A 16,858-nucleotide genomic window follows, 5' to 3' on the forward strand; every position below is an offset into this window, starting at 1 on the left:
TTTTCTTTTTGCATGTTTGTATCCCTTTAATGGGCCTTCTGAATCTCATTTGCTGACAGAATCTGTTTATATGCTTGCACTGCTGAGGGCATGTTTTAACATGCTTAAACAGCATTTTCATGATCCTATGCAAGTTAGAAATAATTTGTTTAATTTCCTTCACAGATGTTTCAACAGAACTAAAGGTGTTAGAACAATGCAACTTTCAGCAACAAGTATACTGTTTGTTTTGATGTGGCAGTACTCATTGCATATTTGTTAAATATGATTTGTGTCGCCAGATTCGGTGAATAAAAAGCTCTCTATTATTATGCTTTCGTGGGAGTAGGTGTTGTTCAGTACTTCACACCAGGTTAGCAGTTCAGCATTATGCACGCCTCCCCACAATACAACACACTGAATTTAGGCCTATTAGAAGTAAGGGATCCTAAATAGTTTAAAGCTGTACCTCCTCCCCCAGAAGTGTAATATTGATTAGGCTGAAGGTGGCTTTTTTATTGCTGCATATTGGTTTTTAACAAAACCGTTCTCAACAAAGGTAGGGGTTTTTTTTTTTTAAATGATGTTAATAATTCGGAGTTATAAATTAGCGTGTCTCTATGTCACCCACTTAACATTGTTTACATTTATCTATACATTGCATAAATAATGTACTTCTTAGGCAATCGTTTTGGCACGACGGTGCAAATATATCACTTCGACATATACGTTGTAAATATATTACTTTTACGTATAACTAAACAACGCAGTTTGCACATGAAATAATGTGGCGTCTGTATTAGAGGCCTACACAACATGTTCTCCGTTATGCAAGCACTATATATGTATATCTTGTAGAGTTATTTAGATTATTTGTATGCACACTATCATATACCGCGGCCCAATATACCTAGTCGCCATTTTATTCATATCACGAAGGGAAAGCGAAGACAACTACGCAACCACGGCGTCAGGGGTGAGGGCGGGGTTAGGAAACTACAATTCCCATAAGCGTCTATATGAAATGAGGTCCCCTCTACTAAAACAATACATTGCTGTTGACTATAGTATTTGCCTGACGCGCTGAGGTATGTACTTCGCGTTACTTTTATTCAAGCTATATGAGATCATATTTTAATTACATTCTGCTAAGGCTCTGTGGGTTGTGTGCTAGTTAACAATACCAGAGCGCTTCAAACGGTGTAAATGCAAAATCCAATGAGCATGGCGGTATATGTAGCGTCTACATATATGTAATTAATTATGATTGGTTTCCCAATACGGAACGGTCTGCTGTGAAAACCTTCCCCAAACGCATTTCTATTGGCTACAGTTTCAAGTCAATCAAACTGTTGGGTCATGAACACGCCTGAAACGAAGGTGTGACCATAAGTGATGTAGCGGACGAGATTGGGGGGAATGGGCGGAGCCTTGATCGTATATATAAAGACGCGCACTACGTGAAGTCACAGACAGACTCGTTCACTCTGCTTGGTTTCAGGTGCGCTCGGGTGGTGGGTGTGGTTACAGCTGTGCATGCGCAGACTACGGGAGGGAACTTGGTCGCTATTGGGCTAGCGGGTTCTTTGGGTATGGAGGAGGGACTATGATGTCAAATAAGGGTGGGGCTAGAATAAGGGGTTATAAATGGTAGCGCCCCCGCCATTTCACTCACAACTTACTGGCTTCTGTGTGGGATTATGTAGAATTTGTTTTGCTCCATGTTAAAACTGTTTAAATTTTTGTCTGTAACATTTATAATATTCGGACGTCATATTAGTACTCTTATAGTGCGAGTGATTACGTCATTTAAGGAGCTAACTACAAAGTAAAACACTTATTGTTATATTAACGTACGGAAGCGATAATCTGTTTATTAGTCAGCAGTTTAACCCTCCGACTGCCATAAAATGCTGAGGCGCATTGCCTAAATGTACTGCAGATCTGATACAGTAAAACCTGTAATTTTCTTGAAAATACATTGTGCTAGAATTCGGTGTGACAGTAAAGGAATTACGCAGACTCAGCACTCTCACTCTTGAAATACATGCCCCCTCCTTTGCTTATAAATAATTAATAATGCTTTCTCCCCCCAGGTTGCACTTCTTTAATGGGCAGTTGTGGCATCACCGAAGAAGAAGAGGAAAAAAAAACACAACATAGAAGGGGGCGTGGCTGATTAGAAGAGGGAGGGTCACCAACTGAGGAAAGGGATTTCTCTTGGTATAGAGGGGGCAGCTAGTAAAGTGAAAGTTATCCATCTATTTTTGACAAAATATTTTTTTCTGTATTGTTAGGCATTTACATAGCTGTTGAAGTTATCATTTTGTAATTTATATTTACATAGGTTCCTTGTAGTTTAAATCTAAATATGGACCAACATCCTAGGGCATAGTCTCTACAGAGTCAGGGCTTTGCTGCAAAGCCACTTTACCTTTTTGAGTAGCATCCTACCTTTAATGATGTCCTCTTTATTGAATGGAAAATTTTGGGTATTAAACCAATTGAACTGGGTTTTAAAATAAGCCTATTTACCCAGTTAGACCCTAGTAGAGTTTACAAGGTATTTGGAAAGTTGTTCCGAAATTGTAACTAGGTCTTTTACAAGCAGTATTTAAGATCTAGATTAAAGGGTTTTATAATTTAAAGCCAACTAGGCTTGTGATCTATAATTTGATGGTGAGAGGGAAATTGTAGCTTTTACCCTGTCCATAATTTGAACACCGGATACCTTTTTTTTGTTCTGATGCTTTCCATTTTTATTGCCCTGAATTTATTATTTTTATTTGCACCTCAGCCATCTTTTGGTTCCATATAGATGCACCCATGCAGGTTCTTGTAGAAATGTCTTCCTCCTCTGACACCATACAGCCTGTAGAGGTGGCTGGAGATGATTGTGAAAAGACTTTCCTGGCCCCACTCCCGATCTCTGCTCCCAAAACAGACGTAGAATTTAAAAACCCAAAGGAAGGGAGTGAACAGCTGCTCCCACCACGAGCACCTCGAAATGGCTTTCAGGGAAAGAGGCGAAACAGTTTCAACATTGGATTTAAGCATCCAGCCCCATACAAGCGTCGGAGACGGGTCAACTCTGACTGTGACCCTGTCCTACCTTCCAACTTTCTTCTAGGTGGTAACATTTTTGACCCTCTCAACCTTAACAGCTTACTAGATGAGGATGTCAACCTTGCCCTCAATGCAGAAACTCCCAAGTCCTCACCTTTGCCATCTAGGAACAGAGATCCAGTTGAGATCTTAATTCCTAAGGACATAACAGACCCACTGAGCCTCAATACTGGTTCTGCAGATGTAGAACTAATGCTTTCACCACTCAAAAGTGGCAGGAAAAGGCACAGACATCGCCACCACCAATCTATTGAAATAGTTGCTAAGGCTCCCTCTATTGGCCAAGAAGTAGAGTCAACCCCTGAGGAACCACGGCCATATGAACTCAACACAGTCATAAATTGCGGGATGATGGTTGTAGCTTTGCCATCATTAGAGACTGAGACAGCAGTGGCTCCAGCTAGTGCATCTGTTTCTCTAAGTTCTCGGCACCGTAAAAGGAGGAGGACTTCTAGTAAATCCGAAGGGAAACCAGGTAGCCCAGATAGGGGTGGTGTGGGGGGCAGTTCTACAACTAAGACACAATGTGGATCAGCATCTTCTAGGGTTTCATGCTCAAACACAGAGTCTGCAGCCCATGGCAAGCCGAAGAACCGCTTTCAGTATGGCAACTATTGTAGATATTATGGTTACCGGAACCCATGTCAGTCAGAGGACCCTCGTCTGCGGGTGCTGAGGCCCGAGTGGTTCAAGGAAAAGGCAGTGCTAGATATTGGCTGCAATGTTGGTCACTTAACTCTTTGTGTGGCCCGGAACCTAAGTCCCTTCCGAGTGGTAGGGCTGGACATAGATGGAGCATTAGTGAACGCAGCACGACAGAACATCAGACACTACCTCTCAGAGAGCATAAAAGAAGAATGTGGTGGTGGATTTCCTGCATCTTTGGTTGTCACACGAGGTCCAATAGCAGCTCCCCTCCTCCCTCAACAGGAAGAAAAAGAAAGGAAGAATCCTCTCTTTCCACATAATGTGGTATTTGTTAAGGTATGAATTTATTCTTTTTGTTCAATTTCTTTTAAAATAAGTCATATTAGTACTAGTGTGTGCTTCTGTAAACTCCCTTCTCCCTTTATATGCTTATAGAAATGTGCCATTAAAATGTTTTCATATCTTCTCCATAGGGTAATTACGTGGTTGATCGAGATGAGTTAGTAGAGGCTCAGCGTACGGAATATGACGTCATCCTATGTCTTAGTGTCACTAAGTGGGTTCATTTGAACTGGGGGGATGATGGACTAAAGAGGATGTTCAGGAGAATTTACAAACACCTTAACCCAGGAGGAATACTGATCTTGGAGCCACAACCATTTTCATCATATGGAAAGAGGAAGAAGTTAACTGTGAGAAGGGGGAAGCTGATGGGGGGGGGCTTGTTAATCTCTGCGCTATAGTAGAATGGTTGTATAATAATTTATCTAAGTATATGCTTGTTTGTGGTCACTAGCCTAACCTCATAATTTTCTCTTTCCTCCAGGAAAACATTTCCAAGAATTTCGGTAGGATATCTTTTAAACCGAACCAGTTCACCTCATATCTTCTTTCTTCTGAAGTTGGATTTTCTAGTCATGAGCTTCTGGCAACTCCACATGCACAATCTAAGGGTAACACTTGTTTTTGAGATTTTACATTTTAATACATAGTTTGTGTTTTGATGTTTTAAAGTGATGGTAAATTGGAGCGTTTAACAAATGCTAGGATTTGCCATCACTAAAAATAATGTTGAGTTTAATAGATCAATTATTTAAAAAAAAAAAAAAAAAGTGCTAAACTTACCCTGACTTGTGCTCCGGCCTCCCACGGCACAACGATCTCCTTCAATGAGGTGACGTTTGCACCTCTAAACCAATATCCGTGCGTGTCATCTGACAGTGTTCTGTATGCTAGCATGGCTGTTGGTTTACAGGTGGAAATATGACATCATTGGTAGAAGAGCCCTGTGCCGTTGGCCGCCGGAGCCGCTGAGTTTAGCAAATGCAGCACTACAGTCAGTGTAAGTTTAGCACTTTTTTTTTTTTTTTTTTTTTTTATTGATCACTTAAACTCAACATTACTTTTAGTGATTGTAAATCCTAGACTTTGTTAAACGCTCGGATTTAACATCACTTTAATGCAAACCTGTTGACATATTATCTGATGTAATTAAATATTTCTCTTCGGTATAGCTTAATACATATTCTAGAACTATAAACCTCTACTAGCAGGGTATTCAGTTATATTTTCAGTAGATTTGTGTGTATATTCTAGCCCAGCAGTGGCAAAACTTTGAGTGTATGCGCAAATTGACAGTTCTTGTAGGCAGTATAGTAGTGGCAAGCAACCAGCACTAACGATCCTGCAGCAGTACTATGGGGGTTTTTTACCGCTTTGCGGGGGTTATAAAAAAACATTGAGTACGCTAGTGTTAAAAATGTTTATGCGCTAATGTATTAGAGCATGTCATATTTTTTTAATATATATTTTTAACCATAATGGCTCTTTAACCTGGCTACTAGGAAGAGGCACAGTACATTACTTTGCATTTACTGCAGCCTTTTGACTGGTGTCCAGGGAGTTAATGGCACATTTCTCAACTTTGTAAGTATATTTGTAAATAAAGGCCATTTTAATTTACATAAGTTAAACAAATATAAAAATCTTCATTAGTCTTTTAGGCATGTTGCCTTGCTCTGGTGCTTTCCACTGACCTTTGAACCCATGGGTTATTTAGAGCACAGTGGAAAGCACCAGACATGCATTTTATTTATATGTGTATATATGTATTTAAATTTCCACTAGTCCTGAGCGAGTCACAAATTGCAGCAGATGAATTTGACTTTTTACAATCTTTAACATCAGTGGACTAGTGAATTTTAACTCACTAGTAAATTAGTGATATTTTCCACCCTTATGTATGTGTGTACGTAGAGTAGCTTTTTATGTCCATAAAAAGAAAATGTATGTTTTTCCCATTCCCTGTGAAAACTGGAAATTGCATACGTGAAATTTCAGCAGACAACCCCTACTACTATTCTACAAAGGGATTGCATGATCATCACTGTAGTAATTAAAAGTATTGAAAGATCTGAAATGTATTGGTGCATTTTAAATTTACTAGAGGCATTTTTGCAGTATGTCTTTTAGCTAAAGCGCTTCTAGTAAGTTACTGTTTTTCAGTGTTTTTCATGTACCAGTATTCAAACACACTTTCTTAGAGAGTCAGCAGTAACTTGTATGACACAAATGACGTCTTCAAAAACAATATACCCCACTGCCAGCTCTTATCTTGAATTCTAGTGCATGGGCCCTCACAGCATATGTGTACATTTCTCTAAAACACACTCTTTTTCTATACATTTAGGCAAGAAAGCCAGATTTGTCTGCTGTCCCCCCCAAAAAAAAATAATAAAAAAAAAATAATAAAATGCACATCATAGTATATAGTGGGTGGTGCATGTTTTATTTATTATAAAGTAAAAGGAATAATATACGCTGACAGCGTATGCTGTCAGCATTTTATCGATGTGCAGCGGACATGATCCTCTATCGGATCATGTCCACTTGCACCATAATAAATAGGCCCCCAAGTCTCTTACAGCAAATACCACTCTACCATCTGGTATTTGCTGTAAGCGCTCCCTATTACTATCTTCTTATACCCTACCTTCTTTTGGAGTCCTGAGGGGGACCCCTTTGGTCTAGAGCATATACTGATCAGCGCAGGAGAGAGATCCATCTTTGTCAGAATTTATTTATTATAAACCCTATATCTATATATAGGGATAAATTGTGGGTAGGATCCCCCCCTGAGGCATACCCACATATCCCGTGAAGGTTGTGCACCAGTATTCAAACACCACACCTTCTCAGAGCCAGCAGTGGGTTATGACGTAAATTCACAGAAGCTCTCTAAGCAGACATGGGGGCCTATTTATTATGGTGCAAGCGGACATGATCCGATATAGATGATCATGTCCACTGCGCATCGATAAATGCCGACAGAATACGCTGTCAGCGTATATCATTGCACCAGCAGTTCTTGTGAACTGCTGGTGCAATGCCGCCCCCTGCAGATTCGCGGCCAATCAACCCAATCGGGTTGATTTCTGTCCGCCGCCTCAGAGCAGGCGGACAGGTTATGGAGTAGTGGTCTTTAGACCTCTGCTTCATAACTTCTGTTTCTGGCAAGCCTGAAGGCTTGCCGGAAACACGGGGCATCAAGCTCCATAGAGAGCCTGATAAATATGCCCCATGGTGTTTAAATACTGGTGGACAGGCCTTCACAAGATGTGTGTATGCCTCAGAAATACAGTAATAGCTTTTACTAGACACATTTTTGCTAATAGAAGTATTTTTTGCTCCATTGTCTTATCTCTATTAATCAGTTTCCCTTTGATACAGTGGACATAAAACCAGGTGTGAAAACTCACATGTTGAATTGTAAGAGTGAGTTGATCTAAATTAAATTTTCTAAGGCTAATATCCCTTTTAAACCATAATCAATATTTAAAAAAAACAAAAAAAATACACACAATAAGACTGTAAACAAGGTTGTGTGGAACATAGGGTTGATACATTTTCTAACAATGTTTCCACACAACCTTGTCTTCCTTTTTAGATTGCAATTTATATCTATCCCTAATTGTCCTAAGCAGAAGAGATATTATATTATGTGTGTGTGTGTATATGTATGTATGTATATATATATATATATATATATATATATATATATATATATATATAATTTGTTTTTAAACTAAACTTTTACACTTACATAGTAAAGGGACACTGTACCCAAAAAATTTCTTTCGTGATTCAGATTGAGCATGAAATTTTAAGCAACTTTCTAATTTACTCCTATTATAAAATTTTCTTCATTCTCTTGGTATCTTTATTTGAAATGCAAGAATGTAAGTTTAGATGCCGGCCCATTTTTGGGTGAACAACCTGGGTTGTCCTTGTTGATTGGTGGATAAATTCATCCACCAATAAAAAAGTGCTGTCCAGAGTACTGAAACCAAAAAAAGCTTAGATGCCTTCTTTTTCAAATAATGATAGCAAGAGAACGAAGAAAAATTGATAATAGGAGTAAATTTGAAAGTTGTTTAAAATGGCATGCTCTTTCTGAATTACAAAATAAAAAAATTGGGTACAGTGTCCCTTTAAGATAATTGTTTTATTAAATAAAATTAAAAAAATAAATTTACAGACTATTCTCGGGCTAATCTTTGCTTTGAATACATCATGTCTAGCGTATATGTACCAGGTATATTGAAATAATAATTTTCAAGTAAACAATACTGTCAGTCATGTTGAAATCTAACGATTTTCAGCACCATTTTCAAGTGATTTTAGCATATGTACTTTTAAAGGGTCTAGAGAAGTTAGCATGTCAAAAACAAAAGGTGTTACATTTGCCCTTTAAAGCAGTGATTTTTTTTTAACCTTTTTTTTGCCGTGGCACACTTTTTTACATTAAAAAATCCTGTGGCACACCACCATCCCAAAATTTTTTAAAAAATCACGCATTGTAGCCTAATACAGCATATATATATATATACACATACACACAAACACACACATACTGTATATATTGTGCTGTTATGCCATGCCTCCTACAAACTACCCCTGCACTGGGAGTAAAAAACAAGCAAAGTTTAAAAAATATGTCACACTGTTGTCAGTCTGCCGTGGCACACCTGAGGATCTCTCACGGCACACTAGTGTGCCACGGCACACTGGTTGAAAAACACTGCTTTAAAGTACATTTAATATTACAGTCTACCTAATTGGATCAGGGGGCTGTTTGAGTTGCATTATTGCATACCATGAGGATGGGAAACCATTGCCTCCCTGCACTGTAACTGGTCGTCTTCTGGATATTTACACCAGCCGCAACAATAATTTAGGTTGCTGTGGCTGGATCGTTTAGACATTTCCTAAATTTATGTGCTGGCTCCTAGATTTTGAGCAAATTTGTCAAGCCCTGGTTTATTCACAGATCGAGTCTTTTTATAGTATTTGGTAGGGTGCTGGATTGGCACATATAAAATATAGGGACTGCTTTATCCAATTCAAGGCATAGGCAGAGATCTGTATATTGCATAGGGTGTGATGCCTATGTTGCCTGCTGTGTGTTTGCAGAGTTGTTGTTGTTTTTATTTAGTTAGTTACGCATTGTGATTTGCATCTGATCTATTTCTTTTCAACATTTTTATTATTATGCTTTCCTTGAGAAGCGCCAACATATTCTGCAGCGCTGTCCATGGGTACAATTTGTTTAAATAAAAAACTTTTAAGAGACATGACAAAATTTGACAACACATACAGGAGGAATTGATGGCCCTATTCCCCCTGGAAATTTACAATCAGGACCCATTACTGGGTCGCGACACCATGTTTACTGGGTTGTGACGTGTGTTATATGACAGTGCGTTATTACCTTTTACAATGCTTTCAAGTTTGACTACAATCAGGAATAAAATATGCACAAATTTTAGTCCCTTTGACAAAAATAGCAGCTATTTTGTTGTATATTACTTCAGAACTTTTCAGGGTCGCGAATGTATGTGGTTTTATGGCACTGGGTCTTAGGGAAAAAAAGTTGGAGAACCCTTATCTAAAAGAGTAGGAGAGTGATAAACAGGAGGTGGGGACTGCAAATTAGACAGGGGCAATGATTGGGTAAATGGAATAAATTTGTTACTGAGTTGACTGATAGACTTCCCTGAACAAAACGAATGTCTCCCAGGGAGCGGTTAAAAGAAGGCAGATTAACCCCTTAGTGACCACAGCACTATTTTTACATTTCTGCGGTGTTTGTGTTTAGCTGTAATTTTCCTCTTACTCATTTACTGTACCCACACATATTATATACCGTTTTTCTCGCCATTAAATGGACTTTCTAAAGAAACCATTATTTTCATCATATCTTATAAATTACTATATTTTTTTTTTTATAAAATATGATGAAAAAATGGGAAAAAAACATACTTTTTCTAACTTTGACCCCCAAAATCTGTTACACATCTACAACCACCAAAAAAACATCCATGCTAAATAGTTTCTAAATTTTGTCCTGAGTTTAGAAATACCCAATGTTTACATGTTCTTTGCGTTTTTTTTCCAAGTTATAGGGCAATAAATATAAGTAGCACTTTGCTATTTCAAAACCACTTCTTTTTTTTTCAAAATTAGAGATAGTTACATTGGAACACTGATATCTGTCAGGAATCCCTGAATATCCCTTGACATGTGTGTGTGTATATATATATATATATATATATATATATATATATATATATTTTTTTTAGAAGACATCCCAAAGTATTGATTTAGGCCCATTTTGGTATATTTCATGCCACCATTTCACCGCCAAATTCGATAAAATAAAAAAAATTGTTAACTTTTTCACTCTTTGGGTTTCTCACTGAAATTATTTACAAACAGCTTGTGCAATTATGGAACAAATGGTTGTAAATGCTTTTCTGGGATCCCCTTTGTTCAGAAATAGCAAACATATATGGCTTTGGCATTGCTTTTTGGTAATAAATGCAGCTGCACACCACACTTGTAATATGCCCAGCAGTGACGGAGTTAATTAGGTAGCTTGTAGGGAGCTTGAAGGGTTAATTTTAGCTTCAGTGTAGAGATCAGCCTCCCACCTGACACATCCCACCCCATGAGCCCTCTCAAACAGCTCTCATCCCTCCCCCACCCCACAATTGTCCCTGCCATCTTAAGTACTGGCAGAACGTCTGCCAGTACTAAAATAAAAGGCATTGGTGTGCTAAAAAAGGTATTGCAGTGATGCCTCAATATTGAGGCATCACTGCAATACCTTAGAAGCTGCTGGAAGCGATTAGGATCGCTTCCAGAGCTTCAAACCCCAGCGGACGTGCCAGGCACGTCCTTTGTCGTTAAGGAGAAGTCGGACAGTGCAAGGGGGAGCGATCCAGAGGGTAGGTGCTGCACAAGAGAAGGCCTGCAGTCTAGCATGGGAAGAGGTGATAATCGAAGATGCAAGGAGCAGGTCATTGTTGGATCTTAGTGGGCGAGCTGGAGTATACTTGTTGATATATTTTGTAAATATATTACTTGCATGCAGGCTGTGTATTTCCATATTAGACTGGGGCATGCTGCCGACCATGGTTTTACAGTATGAACGTCTACTTAATAGTAGGCAGAGATAAATCCATAATTTTTATAGTTTAATTGAAGAAAAGTGAGTAAAAAATAACGTTATTGTTGTGCGTGTATATATATATATATGTGTGTGTGTTGCATTTTGAGTTTAATGTTCTAAATAGTTACTTTTTTAAAGGTAGTTAACATTTTTAAACTTCTATGATTCAAATAGCGCATGTTACTTTTTGATTTTACTATTTACCAATTTTACTTAGGTATGCTCTCCTGGAAAGGAACAAAGTTTAAGCAATTGATACCAAGAGTAAAGTAAAATTGATAATAACAAATTGAAAAGTTGTATTTCTGTGTTTATTTTTTGTTTTTGTTTTTTTAACATTGTATCCAGATCATGAAAGCTTTTATTTTTTTTACTTTTAAGTCCTTATGATGTATTCTGAGTGCATGTGTTGCAATCTGAAATTCTGGCTTCAAAAGTGTAGGCCATTTTCCGCCTCTTTGTGGATTTTATTTAACAGACACTCTCAAAGGATGTAGAAATATGTGAAGAGGTTAAAGGGACATAAAACCAGTTTTTTCTTTCTTTCATGATTCAAATAAAGAATACAATTTTAAACAGCTTTCCAATTTACTTCTATTATCTAATTTAATTATTTTTGGTATCCTTTGTTGAAAAGCATATCTAGGTAGTCTCAGGAGCTGGGCGCTAACTGCTGATTGATGCCTGCACATATATGCCTGTTGTGATTGGCTTACTGATGTGTTCACTTAGCTTCCAGTAGTGCATTGCTGCTTTTTCATTAATGGATAACAAGAGAATGAAGCAAAATTGATAATACAAATAAATTGGAATGTTGTTAAAGTGCATGCTTTATCTGAATAATGAAAGAACATTTTTGGGTTTCATGTCCGTTTAATGTATAACGATTGCTATCTTGCATACATCTTGTCCCACTTTATAATAACGGACTATTAAATACAGTAGAATTCCATAATCCCTATACATAATAATACTATGCAGCAACGCTTTGAAATGGTCTGAATTTAAAACAAGCTGTATTTTGTTTTTCTATGTTTTTTCATTGCCCTGAGTCATGTGACGGTCTCATCCAGTCACAAACTAATTTATTTTTACTGTGAACTCTTGCACATGCTCAAGTAGGAGCTGGTCCGTCAGACAGGTTACAGTTTATCAGAACTTGCTGAACATTTGTTTTTGAAGCGTGTATATACTTGAGGCTAATAGCAAAGGTTTACTAGCCAGTTGGGTAGAAAATAGATTTCAGCATAGTCCCTCTTATGAAAAAGTTGTGATCCCTATTTTACAATAATTGTCACATCTTAAAATTTTGTGTATTTTCCAATTCTAAAACAAAAAACTTAACTGGGACTTTTTTTTTTTTTTTTCCCTCTCCAGGTTTTCAGAGGCCAATCTACGCTTTCTTTAAGAGTGGAGAAAAGATACCAGTTCAGCCCTCCAGCACAGCCTCACTTTCGAGTCAAGAGAAATAGCTGTTGTCCTTCCACTTTATTTTTTTTTATTTTTTTTCTCCTGCAAAGTTCTTTATTTTTTAAGATTATTTTTTCTTTGTTTCATAATGTCACTTGCACCAGGAACCTTTCCAAAATATAAGCTGTTATTTTGAATGCTGGTGTTGTGCATTTATTTGGAACCTAGCTTAGCATGCAATCATTCCTCTCCCCCCATTTAAAGGGTTTCATGAAGAAGATCATAGGTACATACACTGGTCTGTAACAGTACTTTTTTCATTAACTGTGGTATTTATAGAATGCTATAGGAACTTAATGACAAATGGTTACAATTGGCATGTGGGAGTGGTTTGTGTATAAACCAATGAAACTTCTTTCCGTCTGTGAGGAAATAAAGATTAATCCTCTGCTATAAAATACATTTTATTTAAAGATATATATATATATATATATATATATATATATATATTTACAGGGAGTGCAGAATTATTAGGCAAGTTGTATTTTTGAGGATTAATTTTATTATTGAACAACCATGTTCTCAATGAACCCAAAAAACTCATTAATATCAAAGCTGAATAGTTTTGGAAGTAGTTTTTAGTTTGTTTTTAGTTATAGCAATTTTAGTGGGATATCTGTGTGTGCAGGTGACTATTACTGTGCATAATTATTAGGCAACTTAACAAAAAACAAATATATACCCATTTCAATTATTTATTTTTACCAGTGAAACCAATATAACATCTCAACATTCACAAATATACATTTCTGACATTCAAAAACAAAACAAAAACAAATCAGTGACCAATATAGCCACATTTCTTTGCAAGGACACTCAAAAGCCTGCCATCCATGGATTCTGTCAGTGTTTTGATCTGTTCACCATCAACATTGCGTGCAGCAGCAACCACAGCCTCCCAGACACTGTTCAGAGAGGTGTACTGTTTTCCCTCCTTGTAAATCTCACATTTGATGATGGACCACAGGTTCTCAATGGGGTTCAGATCAGGTGAACAAGGAGGCCATGTCATTAGATTTTCTTCTTTTATACCCTTTCTTGCCAGCCACGCTGTGGAGTACTTGGACGCGTGTGATGGAGCATTGTCCTGCATGAAAATCATGTTTTTCTTGAAGGATGCAGACTTCTTCCTGTACCACTGCTTGAAGAAGGTGTCTTCCAGAAACTGGCAGTAGGACTGGGAGTTGAGCTTGACTCCATCCTCAACCCGAAAAGGCCCCACAAGCTCATCTTTGATGATACCAGCCCAAACCAGTACTCCATCTTGCTGGCGTCTGAGTCGTACTGGAGCTCTCTGCCCTTTACCAATCCAGCCACGGGCCCATCCATCTGGCCCATCAAGACTCACTCTCATTTCATCAGTCCATAAAACCTTAGAAAAATCAGTCTTGAGATATTTCTTGGCCCAGTCTTTACGTTTCAGCTTGTGTGTCTTGTTCAGTGGTGGTCGTCACAGCCTTTCTTACCTTGGCCATGTCTCTGAGTATTGCACACCTTGTGCTTTTGGGCACTCCAGTGATGTTGCAGCTCTGAAATATGGCCAAACTGGTGGCAAGTGGCATCTTGGCAGCTGCACGCTTGACTTTTCTCAGTTCATGGGCAGTTATTTTGCGCCTTGGATTTTCCACACGCTTCTTGCGACCCTGTTGACTATTTTGAATGAAACGCTTGATTGTTCGATGATCACGCTTCAGAAGCTTTGCAATTTTAAGAGTGCTGCATCCCTCTGCAAAATATCTCACTATTTTTGACTTTTCTGAGCCTGTCAAGTCCTTCTTTTGACCCATTTTGCCAAAGGAAAGGAAGTTGCCTAATAATTATGCACACCTGATATAGGGTGTTGATGTCATTAGACCACTCCCCTTCTCATTACAGAGATGCACATCACCTAATATGCTTAATTGGTAGTAGGCTTTCGAGCCTATACAGCTTGGAGTAAGACAACATGCATAAAGAGGATGATGTGGTCAAAATACTCATTTGCCTAATAATTCTGCACTCCCTGTGTGTATGTATGTATGTATGTATATATATATATATATATATATATATATAGGATGCTTAGTATCATACAGTCCTTGTAAGCAATCAGTTTACATCCATGCTGCAGTTGTTGATTAGAAGGGCTATATGTCAGTATGAGAAACTGAAGGGTTAACCCACAGAACAACCTGTGTCTACTGTGGGTGCAACACATTACATATATTTTTACAGTAAAAGTTATGAACCATTTCAGCCACACTCCTAGGTCTGGCAATAGACAAGGAGGTGGTGTTGGTATTTTACTTTACTCTCGTTGCACCTTTCAACAAATACATCCCTTCTCTTCCCTCACATTTTCTTCATTCGAAACACACATGATTCGGTTATTCTCTTCCCCCTCTCTATACGTGTTGCAGTCATATACCGCCCCCTGGCTCCCCAACTCAAATCTTAGATCACTTTGCTGCCTGGCTTCCTTATTTCCTTTCCTCAGACACCCCTGCCCTCATTCTTGGCGACTTTAACATCCCTCTTGACAATCCCACTTTCTTCACTACAAGTTCATCCTGAACTCCTACTACTCTGCCCTTAATCTCTATAAGCAGCAATACTTCTTTAATATCATCTCTACTCTTTCCTCTAACCCAAAACGTCTATTCTCCACGTTCAATACTCTTCTCCACCCACCCCCACCTCCTTATACAACCTCTCTCTCAGCTCAAGATTTTGCCAGCCACTTCAAAAACAAAATTTACTCCATTAGAAGTGAAATCAGCTCTCCACATACTACCAATCTCCCACCCCCTAAAAAGCTCACAATTATCCAAACCCCAAATATAAAAAAATGCAGCTCTTTTGCCCCTGTTAACAAAGATGAAGTTTCTGCCCTTATACTGTCCTCCCACCTCACTACCTATCCCCTCACCCCCATACTCACACACATTTTCAACCTCTCCCTCAGCACTGGTATATTTCCCTCATCTCTAAAACATGCACTGGTCACACCTATCCTCAAAAAAAACCTTCCCTCGATCCAACCTCCCCATCCAACTACCGCCCTATTTCCCTACTCCCTCTTGCCTCAAAGCTCCTAGAAAAGCTAGTATACACACGTCTATCCCATTTCCTAAACTCTCTTCTTGACCCACTGCAATCTGGATTTTGTCCCCATCACTCTACAGAGACAGCAATTGTCAAGGTTACTAACGACCTACTTACAGCAAAATCCAAAGGCCACTTCTCTCTGCTTATCCTCCTTGACCTGTCTGCAGCCTTTGACACTGTTGACCACCCTCTTCTGCTCCAAACCCTCCAATCCTTCGGCATCTGCGACACCGCTCTTTCGTGGTTCTCTTCCTATCTAACTAACCGTACATTTAGTGTAGCCTTCTCCAGAGCATCCTCTGCCCCGTTACCACTTTCTGTTGGGGTACCTCAAGGCTCTGTCCTCGGTCCCCTTCTCTTTTCAATCTACTCGGTCCCCTTCTCTTTTCAATCTACACGTCGTCATTAGGTTCCTTAATAAAGTCCCATGGGTTTCAATATCATTTGTATGCCGATGACACCCAAATCTACCTCTCAGCACCAGACCTACCTCCTTCCTTACTAACCCGTGTCACTAACTGTCTTTCTCATATCTCATCTTGGATGTCCTCTCACTACCTTAAGCTAAATCTCTCCAAAACTGAACTCCTTATTTTTTCTCCTTCTTCCAATGTCTCCACCCCCAAAATTTCTATAACTGTTGATAATTCCATCATTACTCCTATCCCGCATGCCCGTTGTCTTGGGGTCACACTTGACTCAGATCTTTCCTTCACTCCTCACATTCAGTCCTTGGCTAAAGCCTGCCGCTTCCACCTTAAAAACATTGCTAAAATTAGACATTTCCTTACACAAGATACAACTAAGATTTTAATCCACTCTCTCTCATCCTTTCCCGCCTCGACTACTGCAACTCCGTCCTCTCTGGTCTACCTAGCTGCCGCATAGCTCCTTTACAATCCTTTATGAATGCCTCTGCCAGGCTCATCTTCCTTACTTGTCAATCTTCATCTGCTGCGCCTCTCTGCCAATACCTTCACTGGCTTCCTCTTGCCTCTAGGATCAAACACAAAATCCTCACTCTGACATACAAAG

General features: G+C 38.8%; 1 protein-coding gene across 3 annotated transcripts; it reads left to right on the plus strand.

The window, feature by feature from the left end:
* Nucleotides 1-475: 475 nt before the first annotated feature.
* On the plus strand, nucleotides 476-12,873 carry MEPCE (methylphosphate capping enzyme). Of its 3 annotated transcripts, none has more exons than XM_053718381.1 (5): nucleotides 476-538; nucleotides 2,076-4,089; nucleotides 4,227-4,445; nucleotides 4,580-4,706; nucleotides 12,644-12,873. In XM_053718381.1, the coding sequence occupies exons 2-5, from the start codon at nucleotides 2,806-2,808 to the stop codon at nucleotides 12,736-12,738; spliced, it is 1,725 nt and encodes a 574-aa protein (XP_053574356.1). In that variant the 5' UTR covers nucleotides 476-538; nucleotides 2,076-2,805; the 3' UTR covers nucleotides 12,739-12,873. The 3 variants fall into 3 exon arrangements, with proteins under 3 accessions (XP_053574356.1, XP_053574355.1, XP_053574354.1); XM_053718380.1 differs by lacking the exon at nucleotides 476-538 and adding an exon at nucleotides 1,446-1,480; XM_053718379.1 differs by lacking the exon at nucleotides 476-538 and having other exon boundaries at nucleotides 1,526-4,089.
* The last annotated feature ends 3,985 nt before the right edge of the window (nucleotides 12,874-16,858 follow it).

Source organism: Bombina bombina, chromosome 6 (assembly GCF_027579735.1).
Source record: "Bombina bombina isolate aBomBom1 chromosome 6, aBomBom1.pri, whole genome shotgun sequence".
Taxonomy (NCBI): Eukaryota; Metazoa; Chordata; class Amphibia; order Anura; family Bombinatoridae; genus Bombina; species Bombina bombina.